This window comes from Aythya ferina (assembly GCF_964211825.1).
Source record: "Aythya ferina genome assembly, chromosome: 3".
In the NCBI taxonomy this organism is placed as follows: Eukaryota; Metazoa; Chordata; class Aves; order Anseriformes; family Anatidae; genus Aythya; species Aythya ferina.
Genome location: NC_140298.1, coordinates 42,922,407 through 42,947,670, shown reverse-complemented (window position 1 = coordinate 42,947,670; position 25,264 = coordinate 42,922,407). Strand labels below are relative to the sequence as shown.

The 25,264-nt window shown below is 46.6% G+C and overlaps 2 protein-coding genes across 8 annotated transcripts in view; one reads left to right on the top strand and one right to left on the bottom strand.

Moving 5' to 3' along the window:
• The window catches only part of URB2 (URB2 ribosome biogenesis homolog), a 17,947-nt gene extending 15,793 nt beyond the window's left edge, over positions 1–2,154 (bottom strand). Inside the window, exons 1-2 of the mRNA XM_084513808.1 lie at positions 2,025–2,154; positions 724–900 (exon numbers count right to left, since the gene is read on the bottom strand). Of these exons, the coding sequence (XP_084369934.1) occupies positions 724–900; positions 2,025–2,150 (303 nt within the window). The 5' untranslated portion in view covers positions 2,151–2,154. The remainder of the gene's footprint in view (positions 1–723; positions 901–2,024) is intronic.
• Positions 2,105–25,264, top strand: TAF5L (TATA-box binding protein associated factor 5 like). Of its 7 annotated transcripts, none has more exons than XM_084513814.1 (6): positions 2,332–2,560; positions 6,594–6,738; positions 10,819–10,923; positions 12,594–13,318; positions 19,525–20,217; positions 25,137–25,264. In XM_084513814.1, the coding sequence occupies exons 2-6, from the start codon at positions 6,597–6,599 to the stop codon at positions 25,209–25,211; spliced, it is 1,740 nt and encodes a 579-aa protein (XP_084369940.1). In that variant the 5' UTR covers positions 2,332–2,560; positions 6,594–6,596; the 3' UTR covers positions 25,212–25,264. The 7 variants fall into 7 exon arrangements, with proteins under 7 accessions (XP_084369939.1, XP_084369940.1, XP_084369941.1 ...); XM_084513815.1 differs by lacking the exon at positions 25,137–25,264 and adding an exon at positions 20,351–21,559 and having other exon boundaries at positions 2,333–2,560; XM_084513813.1 differs by lacking the exons at positions 2,332–2,560; positions 25,137–25,264 and adding an exon at positions 2,105–2,123 and having other exon boundaries at positions 19,525–21,559.

The following is a 25,264-nucleotide window of genomic DNA, read 5'->3' as shown; positions in this document are numbered from 1 at the left end:
TAACATGTACCCAGATTCATGCAGGGTTCTTCAGATGAAGAGAAACTGGGGAGAACTGTGCTAGAAACCCAACACGTGTGAGATGTGTACCAATGAGTATGGGTTAAAGCCCTTTTTGATCTCCCACACACATAAAGAGATAGCCCAGAGAAGCATAGATGTGGATGTGGCAGTGCACAAAGTTGGTCTGCTGGGGAGAGAGAGCAGAAGGGGAAATGAAAAGGGCATCTCGTTCAGAATCATCATAAAAAGTTGCAAGGTCCTAGGGAGGGCCTACTGAAGAGCACGTCACTCTGCATAAGTACTCATGCCAAACACACTGATGAGCCTCATGTTCAGGGAAAAGTCTCTCCTTCCCAGGCAGAATAATAATATAAACAGTTATTAATATACAATAATAACATACGTAAATGAGCCTTTACTTACCTATTGAAATACTTAAACCAGTTCCTTCTCAGACAGTTTGGAGAATTTAAAGACAGTGGGGCAGATTAACTTGGAGGTTACTATTAGAATGCTCTGCCATTTTCAGTCTTAGTTCTGCACAAACACAAACTGTATTGCAGAACAGAAATAGGAAAGTTTGTAGTAAAAGTCCTAAAAACCATCAGCTTTATTATTATTTATTTCACACAACACCCTACACTGCAGGGAAGGGTCACGTATTGTAGAAGACAGGCACTGCTATTCAACATATTACAAAATACTCACAGTTTTAGTTACCTGTGCAATTGAAAAGCTGAGAGTGATCGTCTTCCCACTCTTTAACAGATTCTGTAGTCTTCTACTGCGGATAACATCATCTAGATACGCCCAGAGCTTCTCGACAATTTCATCCTCCAGATCAAGCTTCTTATTGTAGTATGAAACCAATGTATGGCTCACCCAATCAAGTAATACCTGTTAACAAAAGGGAAGAAAAAAAGTGAAAACGTGACAAAAGCAGTACCTCTTCACAACTGCAGCACTTGGGCCATGAGAACTGCTTTATACCTGAGTAAAACAGGCACTGAATAAGCAGAAAACATCACTTTTGAAGGTTTCAGTCAAGGCCTAAATTCCTAAAACCTTTAATTCTTAATCCAGCGTTGGCCCCGTGCTCCCCTGAACCTTCTCAAAACAGCTTTCAGGAGCCGACATCCTAATGGCCTTGCATCAGCTTCTTCAGCAGAGGCTGCAAGTCTGATTGTTGTTATTAATGATTGTTGTTATTAATGAGCAAGGGCAATCTTTTGAATCAAAGGCCTGAAATCATGGAATAGAATCACAGAAGGGCTCAGGTTGGAGGAGACCTTACAGAAATCTGAGATGATCTTTGCTTTCTGACACTTGGTGTGCCTCTCAGATCACCCTTTGGGCAGGTTCAGATTTACCATATAGACGAAATTCAGGCCTAGGAATTTAGAGGTGCAAAATGAAAAAGGTTGAAGGCTACTGATTTGTATTGTTGATTTCAAAATAGGGTGTGTGGCTACATGTATTATCTAAGTAACTGAAAGGGCGGGAATGCCAAACACTGGTGTCAGACGATGCAAACCCCGGGTTCCCACAAGACCAGTGGGCTGGAGGCGCAGCACAAGACGCCCTTTTTTAAGGGAAACACCAACCTTTAGGGTGCAAACCAGAGACCTGAGGGGAGAGGCCTGGAGCTGCTGGAAGCACCCACAGCTCCGGTCAGCTCTCGCACCCTGAAGCTCTGCTCTCACCCAGCTCCGACCCAGCCGCAGGCTGCGCAGGGGCTCAGCGGGCACATCCCACAGGGCAGCTCTGCAGGCAGCGGCTTCCCCTGGAGCCACGAGGCGCCGCACACGTGCTGCCCGAGGGGCTGCCTCTCCGTGCCTTATCGCAAACCCTCCTGCCGATAAACCCCGCCGGGACGTTTCCCCGCAGCACCAGCAGCTGCGTGCGCGCTCCCACCCGGCACCCACCCCCCCCGCGGCGGCCAGCTGGGTGCCGGGAGCTGCTCCTGGAGGAGGAGGAGGAGGAGGAGGAGGCGGCTCCCCCTTCCAGCCGGGCACCCCTACCTGCTCCTTGTTGGGCAGCACGCACTGCTGCGACACCCAGGCGAAGCGGGCGAGCTTCACCTTCTCCCCCCACGGCGTGCGGCCGCTCTTCAGCTTCAGGTGCACGCCGGAGTACACGGCCGCCATTTCACCGCTCCCTCCCTCCTCCTCCTCCTCCTCCTCCTCCTCGCGGTCCCTCCCCGGCTCCCTCGCCCCGTCCCGTCCCGTCCCGTCCCTCGCTGCCTCCCCCCGGTCCCTCCCCGGGAGGCGGCGCCCATCGTTGCCGGCCGGAGGGCGCCTGCGCGGGGGCCGCCCCGCTCCCTGCTCCCCGCTCCCCGCTCCCTCCCCAGCCGCAGCCGCAGCAGCAGCAGCCATGGAGCGGCCGCCGCCGGCCGCCGGTCCCCGGGCAGCCCCGGCCGCCCCCGCCAGCCCGGGCGGCAGCGGCGGCGTCGCCCCCGCTCGGTGCCGCCGGGCGCAGTGACAGCGCCGCCCGCCCCCCGCCTGCAGCCCGCAGCCCGCAGCCGCCCGCCCGCCGCCGCCGCCGCCTGCGATGCTCAGTGAGTGCGGGGACCCCGCGGGGACGCGGCGGGGACACGGGGACGGGCAGCGGCGCCGCCCGGCGGCGGGAGGAGGCGGCGGGGGCCGGCGGCAGCCTCGTGGCGAGGCCCCGCAGGCCCGGCCCGGCCCCGGCAGGAGGAGGCGGCGGCGGCGGCCGCGGGCAGGGCAGGGCCGGGGCTGGGCGCCGGGAGCCGGGCGCGGGGGCGCGGTGGGGGTGGAGGGGGCGGAATCCGCCCTCCGTGGGGTCCAAAGGGGGAGCCGGGCAGCCGGGGGGGCTCCCCCGAAACCCCGCTGGGGCCGTGGGGAGCGCCCCTCGGCTGCTCGGCACCCCCCCGGCCGCTGAGCGCGGGTTGATCGGCACCGTGCTGGCTGCCGAAGTTGTGCAGCTCCGAGATGAGCCGAGCATCGCCAAGCTACAAGCCAGGGGGATTCACGAGCTGAGGCCCGGGACGCTGTTTTTAGTGGAGAACGCTCCAAATGGGCTTTCCTGCCGGTGGCTCTCTGTTTGTTTGTATTGGGGTTGCGTGCTCCTGGTGGTTCCCTGCCCACAGGTCTTCCTGGGAGCGAGAGCGGGCTGTCCCAGAGGCAGGGCAGGAAGGCAGAGTCCCAAAAAGCAGCGTTTCCAACACTGGTTTTCAAGCTTTTTTTTTTTTTTTTTTTTTTTTTTTTTGTCTTCGTACGTCTGTGCTGGTGATGTTTCAGGGCCGGGGAATCTGCCTAAACCTGTATCCAAGAGGTAGGACAGGCAGGAAATGAACTTCCTTGGCCTAATGCTTGGTGCTCAGCTAATCTTCTAGGAAAGAGGAACTTGCGTTTTGTGCGATCGGTCTCTCTGCTGGGGTTCTTCTCCGTTTTTGGTTCCTCAAAGAAAAGTAACCCCGTACCCTTTTCTGGCCGCTCTGACTTGTGACACTTCAGCATTGTAGCTGGGCAGACCCTTGATGCGATATTTCTTCTCTCTTTCCTTACATATTTGGCTTATCGGTAGAAGTAATGAGTGGTGTTAGTATTTATCGCTCTCTCTGGGTGTTTGAGAAGAGTGAGGCAGCTCAGCCTCGTGCACGATCGTTTCACGCTTTCTGCAGACACAGGCAGGGGTTGCTCTGTGCGTATTTTGAAGGTTATCTTCAGCTACGAGATCTAGTCTCAAAAGTGATGCAGAGGTTAAAACAGCAAAGTTGTCTTTTTTTTTTTTTGTCTTTAAATTCTGCATCATTGACCTGTTGTGAACTGGCTCAGCTTGAACCCATTAAAGGCGTTTTGGCAGGCCTTTCTCCTGTTTATTTTATGATAAACTCTAGTTTCGAGGGCTTGCTAACGAACATTTGCAGGAATGTTGGGTTTTGCTCTTCTGGCACTTTTTATTTTATATCTTTCACTGTGAGCGCGTTTCCCTGCTCCTGTGATGTTTCCTTATGACATGCTGAGGGTGAGAGATAATGGGAAGGTGAAAGAAACCTGAAATGAAAGTAGGGGTGGCAGTGTGAGTCCGGTGAAGACTTGTTTCCTGGAAGGCAGTTGCTGCTCTGTCACCTGGGAGTGGGGAAGAAGACTTGAGATGCCGCTTTAGCACTCAGTACTCTGGCAGCTAGGAGGAGCGCACAGAGTCTGCGAATGAAGCAAGAAAATGGACAGATTGCACAAAGCAAATGTCACCTTGCTGATCCTGGCTGAAGAAACTGGGGCTTCCCTGTTATCCCCAAAGCTCTGCAAAAGCTCGGACTTGAATCAGCTGCCAGTCACTGCTCCTTTCCCAGGCCCTTCTCTCTTGCTCCTGAAATACTTAAATCCTGGTGTTGGAATTTGAGGCTACAGGTTAATCAGTTGTGTATTTTTTTCCCTCTGTTTTCAAATGATCCATTTCTGCTGCTGCTCACCTGCCTCTGCTCAGCAGTTGAAGACTGATTTCGGTGCTCCTCTTGTTTGTCACTCCAAAGGCTGCCCTGCACTTCTGCGTTTCTCACAGATCAGTTTTCAGTTTCTCTGCTCCACGAGGAGTTAATGAGGAATGATCCGTCTATGCACGGTGTCCCCTAATGGATAAGGGCTTTCTCGCCAAGTCTAGTGCAGATTGGTCCTGTAACTACAGAAAAATGCACAGGCAAGGATATTTCTAGATTCTCTTTGTTTCTGAGCCACAGACCTGAGGCTGATTTGCCCAGTTTTGATTGCTAAACCACTTCAGAAACAAGGAGTTAAGTCTGTTCAGTGCTATTTTGGGAGCAAGTTTCTTTGGACTATAATCCAAATCTAGCAGTGTTAGATGCAAACCCTCCAAAACAGTTTCTAGAGCTGAAATGCACAACCAGGAGAGCATCACAAATTCAATTAGGTTGCTGCCCTAACCCGAGCTGTGTGGCAGACTGCATGCAGAAGCGTTAGGGTGGACCTGGGTGGGAAATTCGTACATGAGCCCGTGCTGCTGGCTGAAATGCAGAATGTCAGTGTAACACGTTGTGAGGCTTAGATAAGAGCTGTTTTCTGGGAGGGTGCTCAGCTGCTGGTCAACCCCTGTGTCCACCCTTCTTTGTAGATTTCACTGGTGTTGTGTCTTCTGCTGTTTTGTGCAGCAGAAAAAGTGTTGGATTTGAGACAGGGTAAGTCGATGTAATTTATTTTAATTGCAAGGAAGATTAAAAGGAAATTTGTTTTTGGAGTGGAATAAGCTGTGGTTGAAGCTGATGATTTTAATAGGTCTATCTGGAAGTGCTTTCCAAACTCCACACCTGTTGGTGCCCCTTCCCCACCCTCAACAGTTACTTCACCTGTGAGAACAAATGGAAAGCTTTTTAAGGTTTTCCCCAGAGCATACGGGTTTGCAATTCCACGTATCTGTTTGAAGCGAGTTTTGCTAAAACCTTGCATCCCATCTGCCTGGAACTTCACAGAGAATTTATTGCTCTAACACCTGGGGTAAGCACTAGAGCGTGCATGGGTACTGTAGAAGGCATCATGGTTCCAGCCATGCTTTTAGAAATTCTCTTCTTGAGAGGGAAAAGAGAAGGCATCCCTGTCTGCCTGTCTTAGAAGCTGTGTTTTGTAGGATTTAGCTGCTCAAACCAGAAAGCAAGAGCACGTGCAAAATGTGTGCTGGTCTTCAGTAGCAGTGCTGCAAGGTGTGGAACTATTTTGAGGCAGCCAGTACCGTGTTGTTCTAGTAGAATAAAACTGTCGCTTAGTTCTTTTTGTTTTAAAGCCTTTCAAGTTGTCTGAAGTTCTCTGTAGAATCGATAGCTATTGCCTAAGGATTGCCAGGCCACTGACTACTGGTAGCTGCTCAAATAGCAGGGGAGCTGTTGCATTCATCTTCCCGGGGCTTTCAGTACAAGGTAGAGGCTAAAAGCGAGCACCAGGCTCCTTTTGGCTTGGAGATGCTACCAGGTGGTGTTTGTGAGGATGGCTTTCAAAATCTATTTAGCGGAACCTTCAAAAGAGATATATGAGGGAAATGTACGTGTATTGGGACAGGTGTAAAAGGCAGAAGGTTTTGCTTTTGATTTTAATTTCCTTGTTTTTTCTGGAAGCTTACCTGACTGAAGCACCAGAAGTCTGGCTCTAACCTTTAAATTCAGGCTATAACCTATTGCTCCCCAAACAGTTCAAATAGGTGTGCTATTTAAAGCATTGTGATTCTGAAATTTTCTTCTTTGTATCTTAATTTCTCATTTCCTTGACTCTCGGTATCATTTTGTAGAGGAGAAACCTTCACTTTTTTAAGAATTGTTTTTAACAAAATCAAACACCTCAGCTGATCACTGCAGTTTTAGTCCAGAATCCTCAATGGTATTTTGGATTCCTCAGTGAAATTAGTAGAATTAGGCAGCAAAATATCTTCAGGGATCTGGTTCAAAGTGTCTGATTATGCCTTAGTACCGAGCCTGCAGGCTTTATTTCATATTTCAGTGATGAAGTTTTTTGACTTCAGCAATGAAAATGCTGAGCTGTTTGTTGTTTTTCATACAGCTCTGGTGTATGTTGGTCTTAACAGATACCTACACAGTAACAAACCATCATCTCTTTTGTGTCTTTTAGGTCATGAAACGCGTACGCACAGAACAGATTCAGATGGCGGTGTCCTGCTACCTCAAGCGCCGTCAGTATGTGGACTCAGAAGGTCCCCTAAAACAAGGGCTGAGGCTGTGTCAGACTGCTGAAGAGATGGCAGCTAATCTCACAGGTAATCCTAATGTTTTCTGTGTGTGCAAGTGTGAGCAGATATGTTGGTAACTAGGTGAATTTGTACACATGGACAGCTTTCCTTTTGAAATAAAGAAATTTCCCAGTCTGAAGTTGGTGTGAGTTGTGAGCCTTTAAAGAATGAAAATATGGATGGAAATGAAACAAAATGAGAGGCATGGACAGTGAAACAGCAGGTTTGGATAGTGGAAAATACATGTTATATCCCAGAAAGTGTGAAGTCTGGTGAGTAGTGGTGCTTTGGGACAGAGGTGAGAAGAACCTAGATGAGTTAAGTAAAAGCAAGAAAACATACCTTTGCGCTCGAGGAGAGTGGTATCACGTAAAACAGGAGTGATGCAGGCTGTTTCATTTTCTGGCCTTGTCAGTTTCAAGTTGTGAAAGCTCCTATGTGTCACTTGGAAAAAGTAAAAAAATAAAATAAAATAAAACCTGCAGTGGATGAGACAGTTTATTTCCCTGTGTGCCCTTTCTCCTCTTTCTTAAAGGCTTCTGGATCCTGCTACGCTACCAGCTGGTCCAAATTCTGCTTGTGACCATCTTCATAGGAATTATTATCTTTGTTATAAAAAATTATGCTTGTACTTGAGCAGGTACAAATGTTGAATGTATGCAAGCAATGTGGAGGATATAAAGATTAAATTTACATTTAAATTAATAGAAAATACTAGGCCAAACTCTGGGTGAGAGAACAAGGAGAAAGTGTTTTCTTTTAATGAACCTGCTTGGTTTGTGACTGTATCCCAGGCTAAGACTGGTAGGGACCTTACTTATTTGTGATGTAACTTGATCTGACACAACATCAGTTGCTGTATAACTCTGTGATTGTTGCTAGATAAGACCAGATGTCAAAATGGCTTTTTCTGCCCATATTTTGCTGTAATCACAATCCAAAGATGAGTGGTAGAAAGGTAAATGTATAGGCTGACTCTTTTAGGGACCTGAAGGAAATTGAGTAATATTTTGTTACTAGAGGTGACTTGCACCTTCTTAGTACTTCTGATTTCCTTGCTGTTTTCAGAGTTAACAGTCAGACACGTGCTGCAACTCCCTGAAGTAATACTGGGGCAAGCTGTGGGAGAAATTGAACCAAAATAAAATGACAAATTGTTTTGGACTGGTTTTGGTAAGAGGTTTTAGGGGAGAGTTGTGAAGAAGGGTCAGTGTTGGAGTGGGATTAGAACTTGAGACCGATCAATACCAGGAGGAGGCAAAATATCTCAATGAGAGCTGGATTGGATTGCAAATTCTTTCATTCACATACAGCATCATGCAGGAAAAGAACGTCAGTGAAGTGTGAATGAGTGTGTGATTGATTTTTGTCTTTTTACTAATCTTCCAACAAACGTTATTAGTAAATTTCTTATAATTAGTCTGTATCTTCATGCTAGCGTAAGGGCTTTGTGGCTGGTGATTCAGAACTTAGTCATCAGTTTTCATTAGAACTGAAAATGGCCTGCTATCATGTATTCTGCTGCTGCTGACTACTTTTCCACGTCAGGCATGCTGGTAGTAAGCTACCAGTGAATATGCTGCAGTTCCGTGAATGAATGTGCCGAAAAAGAAAATCCCAGCATGTACGTATCCTGATAAAAGAGGCAGCTGAAGGAAAGCTGACCAGATTCTGAAGCCTGTGTTGCTTTATTTCAGGGAAAGCAATTAAGTATTTTTTTTTTCTGAAGACATCTTTGTTTGTTAACAAAAGTCACCTTGCTTTTTCTGTTCGCATCTTTTATATTATTTTTTTTGCCTTTGAAATTAGTCAGACTCTATAAATGGGAGAGTTGCCTACTTCTGTCTTTAATTCTGTGATTTCTTCTTTCGAAGTGAAAAGTGTCCGCTGGTTTGGGTGTTTTAAATAGTTTTCTTTTTCCGTTTTACCTTGGCATTTCTTTTTGTCTTACCCCAGAGCCGCCTCAGTTCATCCCTTCTCCACACTTGCTATATTTGTACAACTCTAGTTTTTGCACTAAAACACAGCTCAGAGCTTCCTCGTGACAGTTCCATACTTCTTTAAAGAAGCGGAAGGGTGTCTGAGGGACAGAATAAGTGGCGGAGGAACAGGTTTCTCTGATGTTGTCCGCAGGATTCTGGCAACACGTAAGACTGTCGGAATTAATGTAAAATTCCACTTGATCTCGTTCACATAAAAGAGGAGTCAGTTGCTGTGAAACGGTGTTGACAGTAGCAGAGGAGCAGCACTGCTCCTGCCGCAGCAGGAGACCAGGAGGGTGCTGTCAGTGTCCCTGAACTAGGAACGGGTTCCTTGGAATTTGCTCTCGAGTTGCAATTACAGGAAGTGCAGTCAAGGAGCAGATGTTTCCAGTAAGTGTTCTTAGGGCCACTGGGAAAACTGGAAAAGAAACTAGAGTGGATCTGTTAATGTGCAAGAAGGATACAGACAGTGTTCTACTTCCAGCAGGAGTAAAAAAAAAAAAAAAAAAAAAAACCCTGAAAATTTACTCTCTTGTTTTGGGATCAGTTGATCCCAAAAAAAAAAAAACGCAAGAAGTCCATCTTCATTTTGGAATTACATTATTTATACAGGAAAATTAAGGAGGTGGCAAGGAGGGAGCACATTATAAAACCAAAGAAGCACGGCTCGTGTTTGTGTGGCACAGGCAGGGTGGCAAGTCATGCATGTTCGTGCTGAAATGAGGCCACCAACATGCCGTGAAGAGTTGGCTGTTGCATGCAGCCCTGTGACAGCACGAAAGTCAAGCCCTCGTATTTCTGACTTTCTGGTGTCCTTTGCCACGAGTGATAGGGGTGACATTAAAAGCTGTTGTTAATTGTTCTGGAGTTGCCGTGTTTGTGTGCAGTGCAGAGTTTAATCAGTATTCATCATGAGAGAATATATTCATTTGTCAGCCCAAATAGAAAAGATTCTTGAATTAATTAATACCAGTATGCTGCGTTACAGAAATGTTAAAGAAAAAAAGTTGCTGCTTTTATGAATTGCTGCTCTGAGTTTTCATGCAAAGCCCTGAGCCTGGGAGTGTTACCAGCACTGTGTATGAAGCAGCCAGGCTGCAGAAAGTGTGGTGTATCTGTGTCTTTGAATAGGTTGTGCTTGTTTTGATACTGACTGGATAGAAGATAAGGTGTTGGTACTGGGATCTGTATTTCTTTTCCCATGGGGGGATGATGAGCACAGCCCAGCTCTGTTTCTGAAGCTGAGTTCAGCGTCTGTACATACACTTTCTGTACTTCTGTAAGCTCTGGGAATATGGAGTGAGGGGAAGATGAAAACAAGATTAAAACTCTTTGATTTGTCATGTTTTTAGAAGAGTAGAATTAAATATATCAGTTACAATTTAGAAAGGTAAATGTTATTTCAATTTCTAGTCATTAGAACTTGTGTAGGCTTAGGTGATGTTGGGGGGTGTTGTAAACTTGCACCAAGCCCCCTGTCAGGTTGTGAGTGTTTAACAGAAGAGCAAAGGTTTTGTGCCAGAAGAAGAAAAGCCGTTTTCCTTTCTAGGTAATTCAGAAAGACATTTACGAGAGCTGATCCTGACTCAGAAAAACAGTTTAATACCATCTCAGGTGACCGTAGTACTCAGAGGTGGTGTTACTGCACGCCTGATGTCCTCGATGGGTGCTGGGTCTAGCTGAAGAACAGACTTTGTTTTGGAGGAAGATGTTGTTTGCTTTCCTCATCTTTTGACTGTGAAGCAATAAAGCTGCAATTATCTCGTAAAACTCTAAAGGGATCTGTGACAACATTGCTCTGTTTCTTGTAAATTCAGTGTTATATCTGAAAGCTTAGAAACATGTTTGGGGCAGTGGGGGAGCAAGCAGAAGCTAAGCTTTTTTTAAATAAAAAAAACAACCTTCAGTATAGTTCTCCATTCGTGATATGTCTAGATTGTGTGACTTTAGATTAAATTTAATAAATGCTGTGCTTAGGTGCTTCAGACTGTGTCTTCCCTGGACAATATGAAATATAAAACGTCATCTTGGTGGCTGCATTAACTGGGGTTTTATGAGAAGCTTTGTTTCAAGACACACATGCAGAACTCCTTAAATCCTAATCTTATTTTATTTCGTTTCACAGTCCAATCTGAATCTGGTTGTGCCAACGTTGTGTCTGCAGCTCCCTGCCTGGCGGAGCCACAGCAATATGAAGTACAGTTTGGACGATTACGCAATTTTCTCACAGGTAAATATCAGGAAGCAAGAAAAAGAAAAGTATGTGAATTTTTGTCATTTCAATGAGAAAATGACAGAGTAATAAAAATTAAATCTTTTTTTTTTTTCTAACTGAAACTTTTGATTTCTAGTTTTGAGATTTCAGTTACTACAATTAGAAAAAATATGGATTTTCTTGGCTTTGAGACTAGATGTATATGACAGAAAAGGAAAATACTATCGTTCTGTAGTGTGGTGCAGAGGACAATCATGTTGTGTTGGGTTTGGTTTTGTTTGTTGGTTTTAATTTAAAAATAAAAAATAAAATTGCTCCTGGAAATGTCCTTATGAGTGCCAGAGGTGGGAATAAGAAAGCAGACAGGATTACTGAGAATAGTACATAGAAAATAGAAAGTTAGGGAGGGAAGTAGGCAGGAAGAGAGAGGCAGAAAAGTCTTAGCCTTGCCCCTGTTTTCAAGGCTGAGCAATTTGGTGAGAATTTCCCTTGCTGCAGCTTGCCTGTTACCCTTCCCCTGTGCACCTCTGAGAAGGGGCTGGCTCCGTTTCCTCCATAACATCCCACTGGGTACTGAAGGCAGGAGTTAGATACCTACTTTGTCTTCTCCAGGCTAGACAGAGCCAGGTCCCTCAACCTCTCCTGGTGTCTTCTTGGAATGTTTTCATCCGTCCCATCTCTGCCAGCTTCCTACATCTTCCCCGTTGCTCCTGTTGCAGAGTGAGGTCCTTCCCTAGTTGTGTTTCAGGACTCGAGCACCTGCTGACATAGCAGGAAAAGAGCAGCTGCCAGCTGCTTCGTGCTTTTATTACATATAGACCACAGATTTCAGAATTCCCACAGTAATTCAGATGTTGTACTTGCACATCTGGGCCCCCAGTAAATCGTTGTTGTGGTCCCGTGTGGTGCCACGGCGTTGGGCAGCAGGGCTCAGCTGCGTGCAGCCCCGAGAAGGAGGGGTGGAGCTGTTGCCCAGATCAGTCTCTGCAAGGTACAGCATAGCCTAATCAGGAGTTGGTTACACTGTGTACAAGGAATTACTGCTGGGATTTGCCTTGGCAGAGAGAGAGGGAGCGTGCTCATGAGCAGGCACAGAAATAAAACCAGCCTGGCGTACTGCAGTACGTTTTGGAAGCTGCAGCTTCCTTTCCCCTGGAGACAAATCAGTTCCATCCAAAGCACCGCATGCAAGCTTTATTGAAGCTGAAGAAAAAAAAGCCACCAAAGTTCAGGCCCACACAAGCCAGATAAATAATTTTGACTTCTACTTAAAATAGCATTTAATATGTTTAATGAATATATTTTAGAGTTATTGCAATAAACACTGTACACATTTTTTTCTTAAATACATGGGGGAAATCCAGTTGTCACGTAGCTCAAGGTGCTATTTTAATAAGTGACCCGCACCTAAAAGGGGTTTCGAAATCTCTGCCTTTAATTCTGATAACGTACCTCACTTTTAAATCTCTGGTGAAATCTGTAACAGATACCGGGTGTCCCCTCTAAGCAGATGAAGGGGTTCAGGTAGATGCACCTACAAAGGTCTCCAGAGCCCTGCTCTCTTATGCCACCATTGAGACTTTGTGCAGTAATTGACCTTGCTCTGTTTTATTCCTAGAAGAAAGTAGATTGAGAAATCATTCAAAGCTTGTTGCTTCTTTTTTTTTTTTTTTCTTTATGTATAGATTCAGATTCTCAGCACAGCCATGAAGTGATGCCTCTTCTGTATCCCCTCTTCGTCTACCTCCACCTGAACATGGTCCAGAATGGCCTGAAAAGCACAGTGGACAGTTTTTACAGCCGCTTCCATGGCATGTTCTTGCAGAACGCCAGCCAGAAGGATATCATTGAGCAGTTGCAGACTACCATGACTATTCAAGATATCCTGTCCAACTTGAAGCTCCGGGCTTTTCTGGACAACAAGTACGTCGTCCGCCTTCAAGAGGACAGCTACAACTACCTTCTTCGCTACCTCCAAAGTGACAACAACAACGCCCTGTGCAAAGTCCTGACCCTGCACATCCACCTGGACGTGCAGCCCGCCAAGAGGACCGACTACCAGCTCTACGCCGGCGGGAGCTCCTCGCGCAGCGAGAGCAACGGGCTGGAGCCCAGCGAGGTGCCGGCCGCCATCCTGCAGAACGAGGCGGCGCTGGACCTACTGCAGGACAGCATCAAGCGCGTCAAGGACGGGCCCCCTTCCCTAACCACCATCTGTTTCTATGCCTTCTATAACACGGAGCAGTTGCTGAACACGGCCGAGATCTCGCCCAACAGCAAGCTGCTCGCTGCCGGCTTCGATAACTCGTGCGTCAAGCTGTGGAGCCTGCGCTCCAGGAAGTTAAAATCTGAGCCCCACCTCGTCGATGTGTCCCGCATCCGCCTGGCTTGTGACATCCTGGATGAGGAGGTCTGGATACCCCTTCCCCAATTCCCCACCCCACACACGTATCCCTTTCTGTTGAGGTATTTCTGACGTGCGTGTTTGAGTGTCTTAGGGGACTGCGAGGCCGTTCACAGCCTGTCTGCCCCGACACACAGTTTTCATAGCCTGCTCTTATCCCTATTCTTCCCTGCCGTGGTTGTAAACACTGCGCTGAGGTGTAGTGAAGATGTTCTCAGGTCACAGTTTTAGTCCTAGGTGCTGATTTCCCTCTTCCTTTTGACCTTGACCAGATCCCATTATGCAGGCAGCCCGTTAAGGACAGGTCACTTGGGAAGGTTCCCTTCCCTAGGACGCGTGGAGCTTTCTTGTGGGTGGGAGGGTGAAACAAGGAGATGTGGGCAGTACAAACACATTGTAGCGAATGGAAACTGGAAGACAAGCAATTCAGAACAAGCAGTCAGAAGGATGGAGAAAAGGAGAGAGAAACAGGAAGAGAAAAATAAAGTAAGAATGGTCTGAGGGCTCAGGACAAAGCACACCGAAGTGAAAAACTGTATTTTTTTTTTCACCCTAGTCACCCTAACAGAGGTGAAGAGTTAGTATGAAAAAATTATGCAAAATAATTGTGTTAAGAGTCAGCAGGGTAGAAACTTCAGAGGATTCTCACTTTCTCGAGTGCTGGAGATGAGGACAGGGATATCTGTGCCTTCGCGTGCTGGGTTAGATAGCATCTTCTAGTGTTCTTTTTTTTTTTTTTTTTTTTTCTTTTTACCTCCTAGTCACACCCTTCCACCCCTCTCGTCACAGCTGCCCACGTAGTGTCTTATATCTGGTTAGAGATCAGAATTTATGACTCCTCCTTTGTTTAATCACTCCCCTCTTGAAGGGAAAAAGAAGAAAAAACACATTTGTTCTTCTGTTGAGCATTTAGCACGGGAAGCATCCTTTTGTTTTCCACTGTTTTATTTTCTACCTGTAAAAAAAATACCTGGTGGCAAGGTTCTGTTTGTCTTGGAAGAATGCAGAGAGCTTGGAGTACGGAGGTGTCTGGTTAGGGATTGCTTTGTTAGTCAGCTGGAGACCTAGAGGCAGGCAGCCAGGTGAGATAGCAGAGCTCGCCACTGCCCAGGTTAACCCCTTCTGCTGAGGTAAGTGGGTCAGGCCAACCCAAGGTGAAGCTCTGGGTTTGTTTTCATTATGAGCTGCAAGAGTTCATAGGACACGTGACAGTGGATTGCATGTCATGGAAACCAAATGTACATAACCTGTGACAGAGGAGGATTTCTTCGGTAAACCAACAGGTCACCTTCTTTGGCTCCAGACTAGAGAAAAGAGAGAGCGCCAGGTTATCAGGAGCGTGTATGAGCTTTTTGTTGGCACATATTTGCATATCTTACATGCGTTAGGAAACAGCTGCAGGAGCTTAAGTACAAATGGCTGCCATTGGTTATTTAATACCTTGTGTATCCCACAGTATTTATGCACAGGTGTAAAAAAAAAAAAAAAAAAAGGGTCAAAGACAAGCGCAAGTCAAAGTTGTCATTGCTCTGAACAACTTCACCGCATGCTAAACAAACAGTGACCTGACCAGGAGTTCAGAGTGAAGGGGGAATACCTGCCTGAATGCACTGTTGTGTGTCCTGAATGCAAACGAAAGCCTGAGGACTATAAAGGAAATAAATGCTGGTGTCTGGGAGCACTGAGTGAATATATCCAGGCACCTGTGGGGTCATGGGTGGGAGCAGACCGCTAGCTGCATGGGTACCACTGCAGCAGAAGCCACAGGTGCCAAGACAGAGCAAACAAAACCACCCTGGCCACAGCCATAAATTTGATGGAAACTGCGACGACAAAAAATTCTGATGTGCTTTGACATTGCTTCAGTGAGTTCTGTAGAATAGCTTGTGAGGGTGTTACACTTGCCTGATTTTTGTAGGGTTTCTTCGTTCTGTTTGATTCCTGTATGGTGTAATTAGATTTGGATGCAGTGGTACATTCAAGTAGAGCCCAAAATGATCAATCTTTAGCTCAGTTTCTGACCTGCTGCAAGCAAAGAAGTCATTCTGTTTATGGAGAAGTTACAGATGTCTGGGAGTGTGGTAGTTTCAGTGGATCTCTTCCAGGATGGCACTAAAATTACACTGTTGGGTTTATTAGCTCTTTTTGTGTGTGTATGTATATAGAAATGAGGTTGTAGTTTGACAAAAGTGTTAGAAATCAACAGTTTTTCCTAGTTGACATAAAGCCCTTGAGTCAGTGAAGTCAGAGTTGTCTTCTAGGTGTTACCAGATGTATTTTTAGTGAATTTTGCTCAGCGTGATGCCCCGCTGTGCTTCACCAGTGTTGTCTTGAACTTAGAAACAGGAGAGGCTGACTGTTTGGGATAAAGTAACTCCATTTTCTTTATAGTGGCATCTCCACTTTGTAGTGTCCCTTACTTAAAGTCCAGTATAAAATGCAGTTTTGCAGCTGGGCAAGTGGCCTTAACGTTTGTCTCTTTGCAACATTGCCATGGTTGTTGCTGGTTCTACATAAATCAACAACAGAAAATCCAAGTTGCTTTCCAAGTTGTAAGTGTGGGGCAGCCCTTTAAATTCTGGGGAGCCAGACTCGACCCCATTTGGCTTCACTTTTAGGGCACTGAGTGGCAGTGGTCCTTCAGGTGGGGGTGTGCAGGGATGATGCTGACAGCTTGTGTGGCAGAGGGGAGGGAGTTGGGGAAGAAGCAGTGAAAATATCCTGCCAAGAAAGCCAGGGTGGCTGCCCTCCCACCTTTCCCTGCTAGGAGATCCCTGCTGTAGGCAGGTAATGGAGCTTTCCTTTTCACACCTTAGGAATGCTGCAGGATGAGAGAGAAGATGGAAACTTGTTACTGGTTAGAGCAAAATAAAGCTTATTTTGGGGTGGGGAGGGAGGGGCTTTTTGTTCTGTGGCTTATTTGGTTTTGGGGCTCACACATTCCCTTGCGGCTTATGCCGGGTGGAAGGATCAAGATAATTTCTGTCAGCTAGGTAATGTTTGCTCACAAAGTCAAATGCAGTAGAGCACGTAAGTTTTCTGGGTCCAGATAACTGCCATGTAACATCCACTACTGATTTCAGCAATAGCTGAGGAGTTGGGGTAGCCTGTTCACGGGCAGCTTGTTCAGAAGGTGTCCTATGTAACAAAACATGGCAATGTTTTAGGGTTTTTTTTTTCCAGTTTCTTAATAATGTAACTTTGGGGAGTCTTGTACTTGCTGAGGAAGATTTCTTACTCGCTGTTGAGGAGTGGATTTTTTTGAGCTCATTTTAATAGTGTTGGTTTTCCAGTTCTCTTCGATTCCTTAAAATCTGTTTTGATAGTCAGTCTTTTCAAAGTGGGGAGTACAAATCATAAAAGCAGCTTCTAGGTGTGTCTGTAGGTTATTGATTAAAATAGCTGTGTATAACTTAATTTCTTGACCATTCCAAGGAATTACAGACTGTTTGTGCTGACCAGCAGCAGCAACCACTTCAGAAGGAGCTAATGGCTGTCTCGGTAGTGCCCGGCGGTGTGTTACACCCAGGAAACGTACTCAGTGCATGCAATGGGAATCCTGGAAAAAATAGTACGAAGAGGGTTTCCCTGCCCCCCTGCTGACTTACAGCACAGGCTGTAACCTTTCCGTAGCTGCTGTAATCGCTCGCCTACATCGTGGTAGCGGCAGGATGCGGGGAGGAACGTGCTTGACCTGACAAAGAAAGGAAGATGGGCTCTGCGAGGCAGCAGTTCGGCGGCTGCACTTCCAGCTGCTGCGTTGATCTGGTCAGCAGACCGACTTGGACGGGGAGGAAGCCGAAAAATGCGGTGACTCAGAAGCATTATCGGTGCTCCATTTTCAGTGAGCTCTGACACAAGTGTGCAGTGTTTCTGCTAAGTGATTCCAACAGAAGAGGAAGATGAGACTTGCTACCTGCAACCTTATAGGAGTGTGGTTTTGAATGCTTCTGTAGCAGCTTATTTTTAAATAAGCTGCTACTGTAATGTAAGGGAAGAAGAGCGTGTGCTTGTAAGAGGAAAAAGTGTAGGGCCTCCTCTGCTAACTTGTCAGGAATCTTTTGGCTGTAATTAGGGAGTACAAAACATTGCAGGTCCCAGGTCTCTCCTTTAATGCGGTAAGGTAGCCTGGAGATGCCGTGGATCCCAGCAGGCAGCGCTGCTCTATCAGAGGCAGAAAAAAAATCCATTTGAGTAAGAATGGGGCTCTGCGTGCTGGAGCCTGCAGTACCTGGGTGCCTCACCTCCGTGGTGGGGATGGAGCTGGCTCCGAGCCATGCCACGGAGCTCCCATGGGCAGAGATCACTGCGGAGAGTTAGCGCTGCTGAGCACGGCTCGCCATCTGCCCCTGAGTGCACAGCTGGGAGGGCAGAGAGCTGGCAGAGATGCAGGGCGTGAAACCAGGGGGTCAGTGCTGCTAGAAAGGGTCAGCGTGACAGTGCTGAGGAGGGGTGGGCTCAAGAAACCATGCAGATGCATCCCAAGCCGTGGTTATCTTGTACTCTGCTGTGAGACCCCAACGTGCTGGGCGAGGACACTTTTTTGGGTTGAGATGTGTTGCAACCTGTGCAGTCTGTGGCCTTGGATTATCAGGAGGTGCTGCTTGAGCAGGCTCTGGGGTTGATGCCCTCTGAAAGGAGGAACCAAACGTTCAGATTCCTTCAGCACAGCTCACCGAAAGGCCTTTAGACCTGGAAGCCTTTGCTTGGTGATCATCTGCCCTGGTGCTTGAATTGGAGAATTATGGGATGAAAAGGTTTTCACTGCTGTCCTTTTTGTGATTATTCATCCTCTCCTACCCCAAAATAGATCATTTGACCTAAATAAGCCGCATATATTTTTCTGTTCTTGAAGGGTGGGGATGTAAAAGCGTCCTGGTGGAGCTGGCACAGAGCAATGGATACCACGGCCTTGCTGCATCAGGTGTGGGGTTGGGAAGGAATTAGCAGGCAGCTTGTCGGATATGCCTTGTCCTTCCATCTCCTGCCTTTTGTTGAAGACATCTGGGTTTCTTTTCCTCTGCTGTGAGTTTCACTTCCAATAATGACCACACTGAAAGAGCAGATGCCAAGATCTGTTTTAACATCTTAGCCAAAAGTTTAGCAGAGAGCGGGCAGGGAGTAAGCAGATGTTTTTAGCAAGTGTTTTAAAGCAAAAGACGTTTGGAAAAATATCACAGAATCACAGAATTTTCTAGGTTGGAAGAGACCTCAAGGTCATCGAGTCCAACCTCCAACCTAACGCTAACAGCCCTCCACTAAACCATATCCCTAAGCTCTACATCTAAGCGTCTTTTGAAGACTTCCAGGGATGGTGACTCCACCACTTCCCTGGGCAGCCTGTTCCAATGCCTCACAACCCTTTCGGTAAAGAAGTTCTTCCTAACATCTAACCTAAAACTCCCCTGGCTCAACTTAAGCCCATTCCCCCTCGTCCTGTCACCAGGCACGTGGGAGAACAGGCCAACCCCCACCTCTCTACAGCCTCCTTTAAGGTATCTGTAAAGAGCAATAAGGTCACCCCTGAGCCTCCTCTTCTCCAGGCTGAACAAGCCCAGCTCCCTCAGCCGCTCCTCGTAGGACTTGTTCTCCAGGCCCTTCACCAGCTTTGTTGCCCTTCTCTGCACCCACTCAAGCACCTCGATGTCCTTCTGGTAGCGAGGGGCCCAAAACTGAACACAGTACTCGAGGTGCGGCCTCACCAGAGCTGAGTACAGGGGGACGATCACCTCCCTTGCCCTGCTGGTCACACTGTTCCTGATACAAGCCAGGATGCCGTTGGCCTTCTTGGCCACCTGAGCACACTGCTGGCTCATATTCAGCCGACTGTCCACCATCACTCCCAGGTCCTTCTCTGCCTGGCAGCTTAAAATGCTGCTATATCTTAAAATGCTGCTACTCTTTTTTTTTCCTTATTTGCATACAGTCCCAGGTTAAAGGTGCCTTCTTAAGTGGGCATGAGGTTGCATAAAATAAGGGTAAAACCTTTATTTAAAAAGTCTGATCTCCACATCCTTTTCAGCATTGCTTAGATGTAGCGGGCACGCCAGCAGCGTGTCTCAGAGTTGCACAGAAATGCGCCACGTCTAAAATAAATTCTGCTGTCATAACGCCAGCCTGCTTTCCTCACGGCGGTTCCTGTATTCGCAGAACAGATAAACATGCTTCTTCTTTGTTTGTTTTTTTTTTTTTTTTTCCTCCTCCCCGACCAGGAGGAAGAGGATGACAGCGCCGGCACAGAAATGAAGATCCTGCGAGGACACTGCGGGCCTGTGTACAGCACGAGGTTCCTTTCGGACAGCTCGGGACTCTTGTCTTGCTCTGAGGACATGTCCATCAGATACTGGGACCTGGGAAGCTTTACAAACACTGTGTTGTACCAAGGCCATGCCTACCCCGTCTGGGATTTGGACATCAGCCCCTGCAGCCTGTACTTCGCCAGCGGCTCCCACGACCGCACGGCGAGGCTCTGGTCGTTCGATCGGACGTACCCGCTGCGGATATACGCGGGCCACTTGGCGGACGTGGACTGCGTCAAGTTCCACCCCAACTCCAACTACTTGGCCACGGGCTCCACCGACAAAACCGTGCGCTTGTGGAGCACCCAGCAGGGCAACTCGGTGCGCCTCTTCACCGGGCACCGCGGCCCCGTGCTGGCGCTCGCCTTCTCCCCCAACGGTAAGTACCTGGCCTCGGCGGGCGAAGACCAGCGGCTAAAGCTGTGGGACTTGGCTTCGGGAACCCTCTACAAAGAACTGAGGGGGCACACGGACAACATAACCAGCCTTACTTTCAGCCCCGACAGCAGTTTAATCGCTTCGGCCTCCATGGACAACTCCGTGCGGGTCTGGGACATCCGGAACACGTACTGCAACGCCCCTGCCGATGGGTCTTCCAGTGAGCTGGTTGGTGTATATACCGGGCAGATGAATAACGTACTGAGCGTGCAGTTTATGGCCTGTAACCTTCTTCTAGTGACTGGAATTGCACAAGAAAATCAGGAACATTAATCGTTGTGTTTTTTTTTTTTTTTCTTAGGGAAGCGGGTGGGTGTGATGAATGCCAGAGTCCATTACAAGCTGAGATTACTGACTGTGAAACACTTTCTTCCTCTGCCCCCTTGGAAGGCGTGTTCAGAGTGATGCTAATGCTTTGCAATTTCTTGCCCACAGAAAGGCCTGTGCTGTTGAACGGAGTAAGGAGGGAGGTGGAGCGATGGAAATCTGTACACGTTCTAATCCTGTATTTGTAGGGATGGGGAAAAGGGGAGAGGAAGTCCAGTAGCTTGGGGAAACCAAAAGCCTGGTCCAGACAAGTGAAGCTGCCAGCCAGATAAGCTGCTGACCTGCACTTAAATATCCTGCATTGATCGATGGGCACACCTTACCTACTGTTAACTGAGGCTTGAGCGTGTGGAGAACTACTGGCCCAGTGTTTTTTGTTTTGTTTTGTTTTCCTGGTATTGCAGAGGACCAGCATTTGAAGACCCTTATATTAAAAGAACATTCTGTATTTTCTACGCCGATTGTGGGTCCAAATATTACAGCTCCCTATAGCACTTCTGCAATATTTTGGACGAGCTAAGTAGAAAATACCATCTTTCTTTTTGCATAAGGGGATGGAAATCTGACCTCAGTTGGGGCCCATCTCTGCATTGTCATTTGGGTTTGGTTCCTGGTACTAGCTGTGATACTTGTATTTATGTTCCATTAATTAGGGATCTTTCTGAATCTGGTTGCACTGTGTTTTGAGGGTGGGAGAGGACAGTGAGGGCTAGAGTGGTGGCTTTAGGGGTGATAAGTGACTTGCCTTGGCTGGAGGGAGGGCATGATAGGACTGAAGGGGCTAAGTTTGGACTCCAGTTTGGAGCAGGGCTTGTCAATCCACCACGGCACCTCACAGAAATATTTCCGTAAATGGAAGTTGGCAATCTAGGAAGAGGGAGACGGGGGGGGGGAGAGAGAGAGAGAGAGAGAGGCACACACAAAGTGACATGGGAAAAAATAGTATTACTAAATTATTGTGCATATGCAGAGGCAGCTTTGCCAGTGTTGGATTTTTCTCAAAATGTTGCAATATCAGTTTCATGAACACTTTGTGAAATAAATCATCAGCATTTAAAGCAAGGATCTGCAGAAAAAGCACGTTCTAATTTGTCATTTGGAGAGATTAAATATTTCTGCTTTCTGGAAAGAGTTATTTTGTATTTTGTTTTCTATTAAAAGCATTTAGTTTAAAAAAAAAAAATGGTTTGGTCCCTTTTTGGGGAACTTGCGTGGGAAGGAAAGGGCAGGAGCATGTTTTTGCACTGCTTGAGGCTGCGTGGAGGCTGAATCTGGTGGTCTTGGTGACTTGGTTTTTATATCCCGCTGCTTGTTTTCCTCAGAGCTGACCCAGCAGGTTGTGGTGTTCCTGACACAGCTTTGTAGGTCAGCTGAGATGCGTGTGAAGGAGCTCGGTCCCACCTGAGGTCAACACTGCACCACAAGGCTTCGTTCTATAGTGCTGCATTTTTGGTTTGTGGCTTGATGTTCTGAAACTCTTCCTCCAAGCAAAGGCACGATCCTAGTATCACCTAGACAGTCTGTATGGAAGCCAGTCATTTGGCTTCCCTCAGACTTTCTGGACCTTCATGAGCAAATCCTTTTGAGAACGTCAAACAGCCTAAGAGTTTAGATGACATGACGCCTCACAACTGTCTTTTAAAAATAAAATAAAAGCCTTCTTAGGTTGGTAAACGACAGAAACCTTTTATCAGAAAGGTGTGTGGCCTTTCTGAGACGAGTAACTGTGTGTGCTGCAGCTCTGCTCTGAGAGTACCAGAAGCTCCTTTGTACATGTGAGTTGAATGGCACTGCTGATCTTCTGGCAGCTGGGTATCAAAGCATGCAGCAGCTCAGCAGTCCCAGTCCAGGACCAGGGATTTTTGAAAAAACAATACAGGAAGCAGTTGTATTGCTGATGTGTTGTGCTGTACAGGTCTTCTGGAGAGATCTCATCCAGATTCACTGAGCTGAGGCTGCTCACCAGACCAAGCGCATTGTGTCTTCAACCCTACAGTAACATCTGGGGTTGTTCAGAGCATTTCTTGCTAGATTCTGTTGATTCTAGCCCAAATATTTCATTATGAAATGATTACTCTTGGATCTTAGCAAAGTATCAAAGCGGTTGGTTTGATAGCTGGGTGAGTACCTAGGAAGGCCATGGCTCATCAGCATTCACTGGAAGTCGTTTGCTGTTTGTTGCCACATCCTTAGCAGTGTTGAGCTTTAGGACAGTTAGGCTTTTGGTCCAAAGGCAGATCCAACAGCAACCAAAATGAGGGGAAAAAAAAAAAAAAAAAAGGTGAGGTGGGCAGTGAACAAAGTTTTATTTTAACATTTTTACTTTTCTAATGGAATTGGGCTTTTTATTGGTTGGGTTTTTCCAAGGTATTTTGCATACAAAAGTGATGTGAGAGTGAAGAGAGTTAGGAAGCCAATCACTGCATACACACGTAGGAAAAACAAGCAAAAGTGACTTTCTGAGGTGTTAGGAAAATGGCACCACTAACGAGGTGCTTCCAACCTATCAATTTCTACTCGCTGTGTGGACAGCTTTTGTTTTGGTGCTCACAGAATCTAAACATTTTGAAGGCAGGAAGCCAGGAAACAATCTAGACTGTTTAAAGTAAAATAAAATTTTAAAAAAAAAATCTGCATATGATTGACAGCCTGAATTTCAAGGCAGAATTAGGAGGGAAGTTTGAGTGGGAGGAAGAAGTACCTTTAAGTCTGGCAAAAATTGGGCAGTAATTTGTTAGCTGTGTGTTTCAAGTAACTGCATTTGCACAGACCTCTTCCTTATTGCACTTTAAATACATGATAAAACACATGAAAGCATTTAAGCAGGCTTAGCTCTGCTGGCTTCATTTGCAGCCTGGATGCTGCACGAGGCACCGCGTGGTATCAGACAGTGGCTAGAAGCAGGTGCTCAGAGAAGGAAGGTGAGAGAGAGGTTGTATAGACACAATCCCTCCATGGTTTATATACTTGGGCCTTCTTGCAGTTATTACTTTTGTTTTTAATAGGCCTCTCGAGCTGTAGGCTCTGTATCAGCAATAGCTGCTGATGGATTTGGTCTCCCATTAATTTTGTCTCAGCCCATTTATTAATTGGCCACATACTTCTAGCTTCTGCAGTTCTCTGCAGCAACAAGTTCTACACCTTGATTTTTGTGGGTGGGAGCCTATTTCCCTGTTTTTTGGCATCCCTTGACTGGTACTCTGTTCCCTAACCTCTTGGACTGATAAAGGCCTTGAACAGCGGAACACCCTTTCAGCTGTCAGGTAGTCCAAGACAAAATAAATATAGATGGAGAGGTAGAAGTCCATGCTGAGTCACTGAATGCTGGTGAAAGGAAAGGCTATTTGCTCTAATAAACAAAGTGCTGTGCCTATTCACGGGTCTATCTTAGAGCTGCCCTTCCCACTTCTTACATTTGCTTCTCTGATTAGCGTCCCGCCTCACTTCAGTCTGAGTTTTCGCTCCCTTGGCAGTGGAGTTGATATTTCTCTCCATTCAGGTTCTTTTGTTAAAAAGCTGTCTCCTACAAATGTCTTGTAAGTCTAAGAACGTGTTACAGAAGTGATATTTCCATTAGCAGAACCTTTGGGTTTGCCAAGAAAAATAAAGAGGGCTCCGGGCAATTCTGCTAACCTCGTTTTCTAACTGCTGCCGACTGCTCGTCCTCCAGGCTCGGTATGTTCTTCAGCTAAGTCCTGAAATGGCCTTCCCTGTGAGCGGTGTCTTGTTGCCAGCACTGAGCCAGGGTCTAAAACCGTACCATTACAAGACACCAATGTGACAGTTAAATTAACTGCCTGGATGTCCCTAGCCAAAGACTATCCCATCATGCTGCACGTAAGCTATGATTTATATTTTATTTTTTTTTTAAGTACTGGATAGGAGCCAGAACTGACTGAAATAACTCAACAATGCTCACCAAGCTCAGTGCATTTCAAGTTCAAAATTGTCTCAGGACTGATATTTTTTAATTTTTTAACAATCATAAGCTTGCATCTGGCTTTCTGTTTCCTGGGTGCTGTTATGCAGCAGTATTCAGCAGCAGCTACACAGAGAATATGGCACATTCCCTATTAAGTGCCCGGTTTAAGACACCGTGTTATCCACTGCATCTATCTTCCTGCAGAAATATTCTCCTGGGACTGTGAAATTCTTGAATGAGGCAGCTGTAGAAGCTATTGCAATAACTTAATTATCATAGGTGTTGCCCTGCAACTAAAACCTGCATCCTGTTTCCAGACAGAAGGGGTCAGCTGCATTAGCTTGAGGTTCAGAAAAGGAGGAAGACTTGCTTTCTTTATCATCAGCCCTGCTTTCTTTACTTCAGATCTTCACAGTTCAGTTTAGGATAGAGTTGTCTCCTCTTTGTGTAGGTTTGTAATCTTCTGTGAAGTCACGATCCTCCGTTGATGACAGGCCTGATAACAGCGCTACTTTTAGCATCAGCTGAGGCATCAGCTAAGAATAGGACTTTATGGTGTTTGGTAGTGTATAAGCATATTGGTTACCCCAGTTCAAAGAGCAATAGGGGTCAGCAGAGTGAGCTGTAGGAGTTTGCATTGTCAATTTGCTGCAGGATTAATAAATAAAAATAGAAATACTTTTGAAAGGGTGAATTCACCTTGTCTTTCAGTTAGTTGACAGGAAAGTCTTCCTCATTCTTTCACAGTACTGTGATCTTTTTGGAATCACTGTCAAGGTTTGGCATGTATGGAAGAGAGAGCCCGACTCTCTTCTCTCTGTGCGCTTTTTCCCCTCAGGCCTCAAATTTTAGGGACAGCCTGTCCCTGGGAAACTCCGCGTTGTGGAGGAGAGCCCAGCATGATACCTCCTGACCCCAGCTCGTCTTCATCTCCAGACATGCCCCAGGCCCATGGGCAGTGCTTCT

Bases quoted from the DNA above. Each gene is read 5' to 3' on its own strand.
- TAF5L (XM_084513813.1), top strand. From the start codon at position 6,597: ATGAAACGCGTACGCACAGAACAGATTCAGATGGCGGTGTCCTGCTAC. The intron at 6,739-10,818 runs GTAATCCTAATG...TTCGTTTCACAG, and splicing joins GATGGCAGCTAATCTCACAG to TCCAATCTGAATCTGGTTGT. The intron at 10,924-12,593 runs GTAAATATCAGG...CTTTATGTATAG, and splicing joins ATTACGCAATTTTCTCACAG to ATTCAGATTCTCAGCACAGC.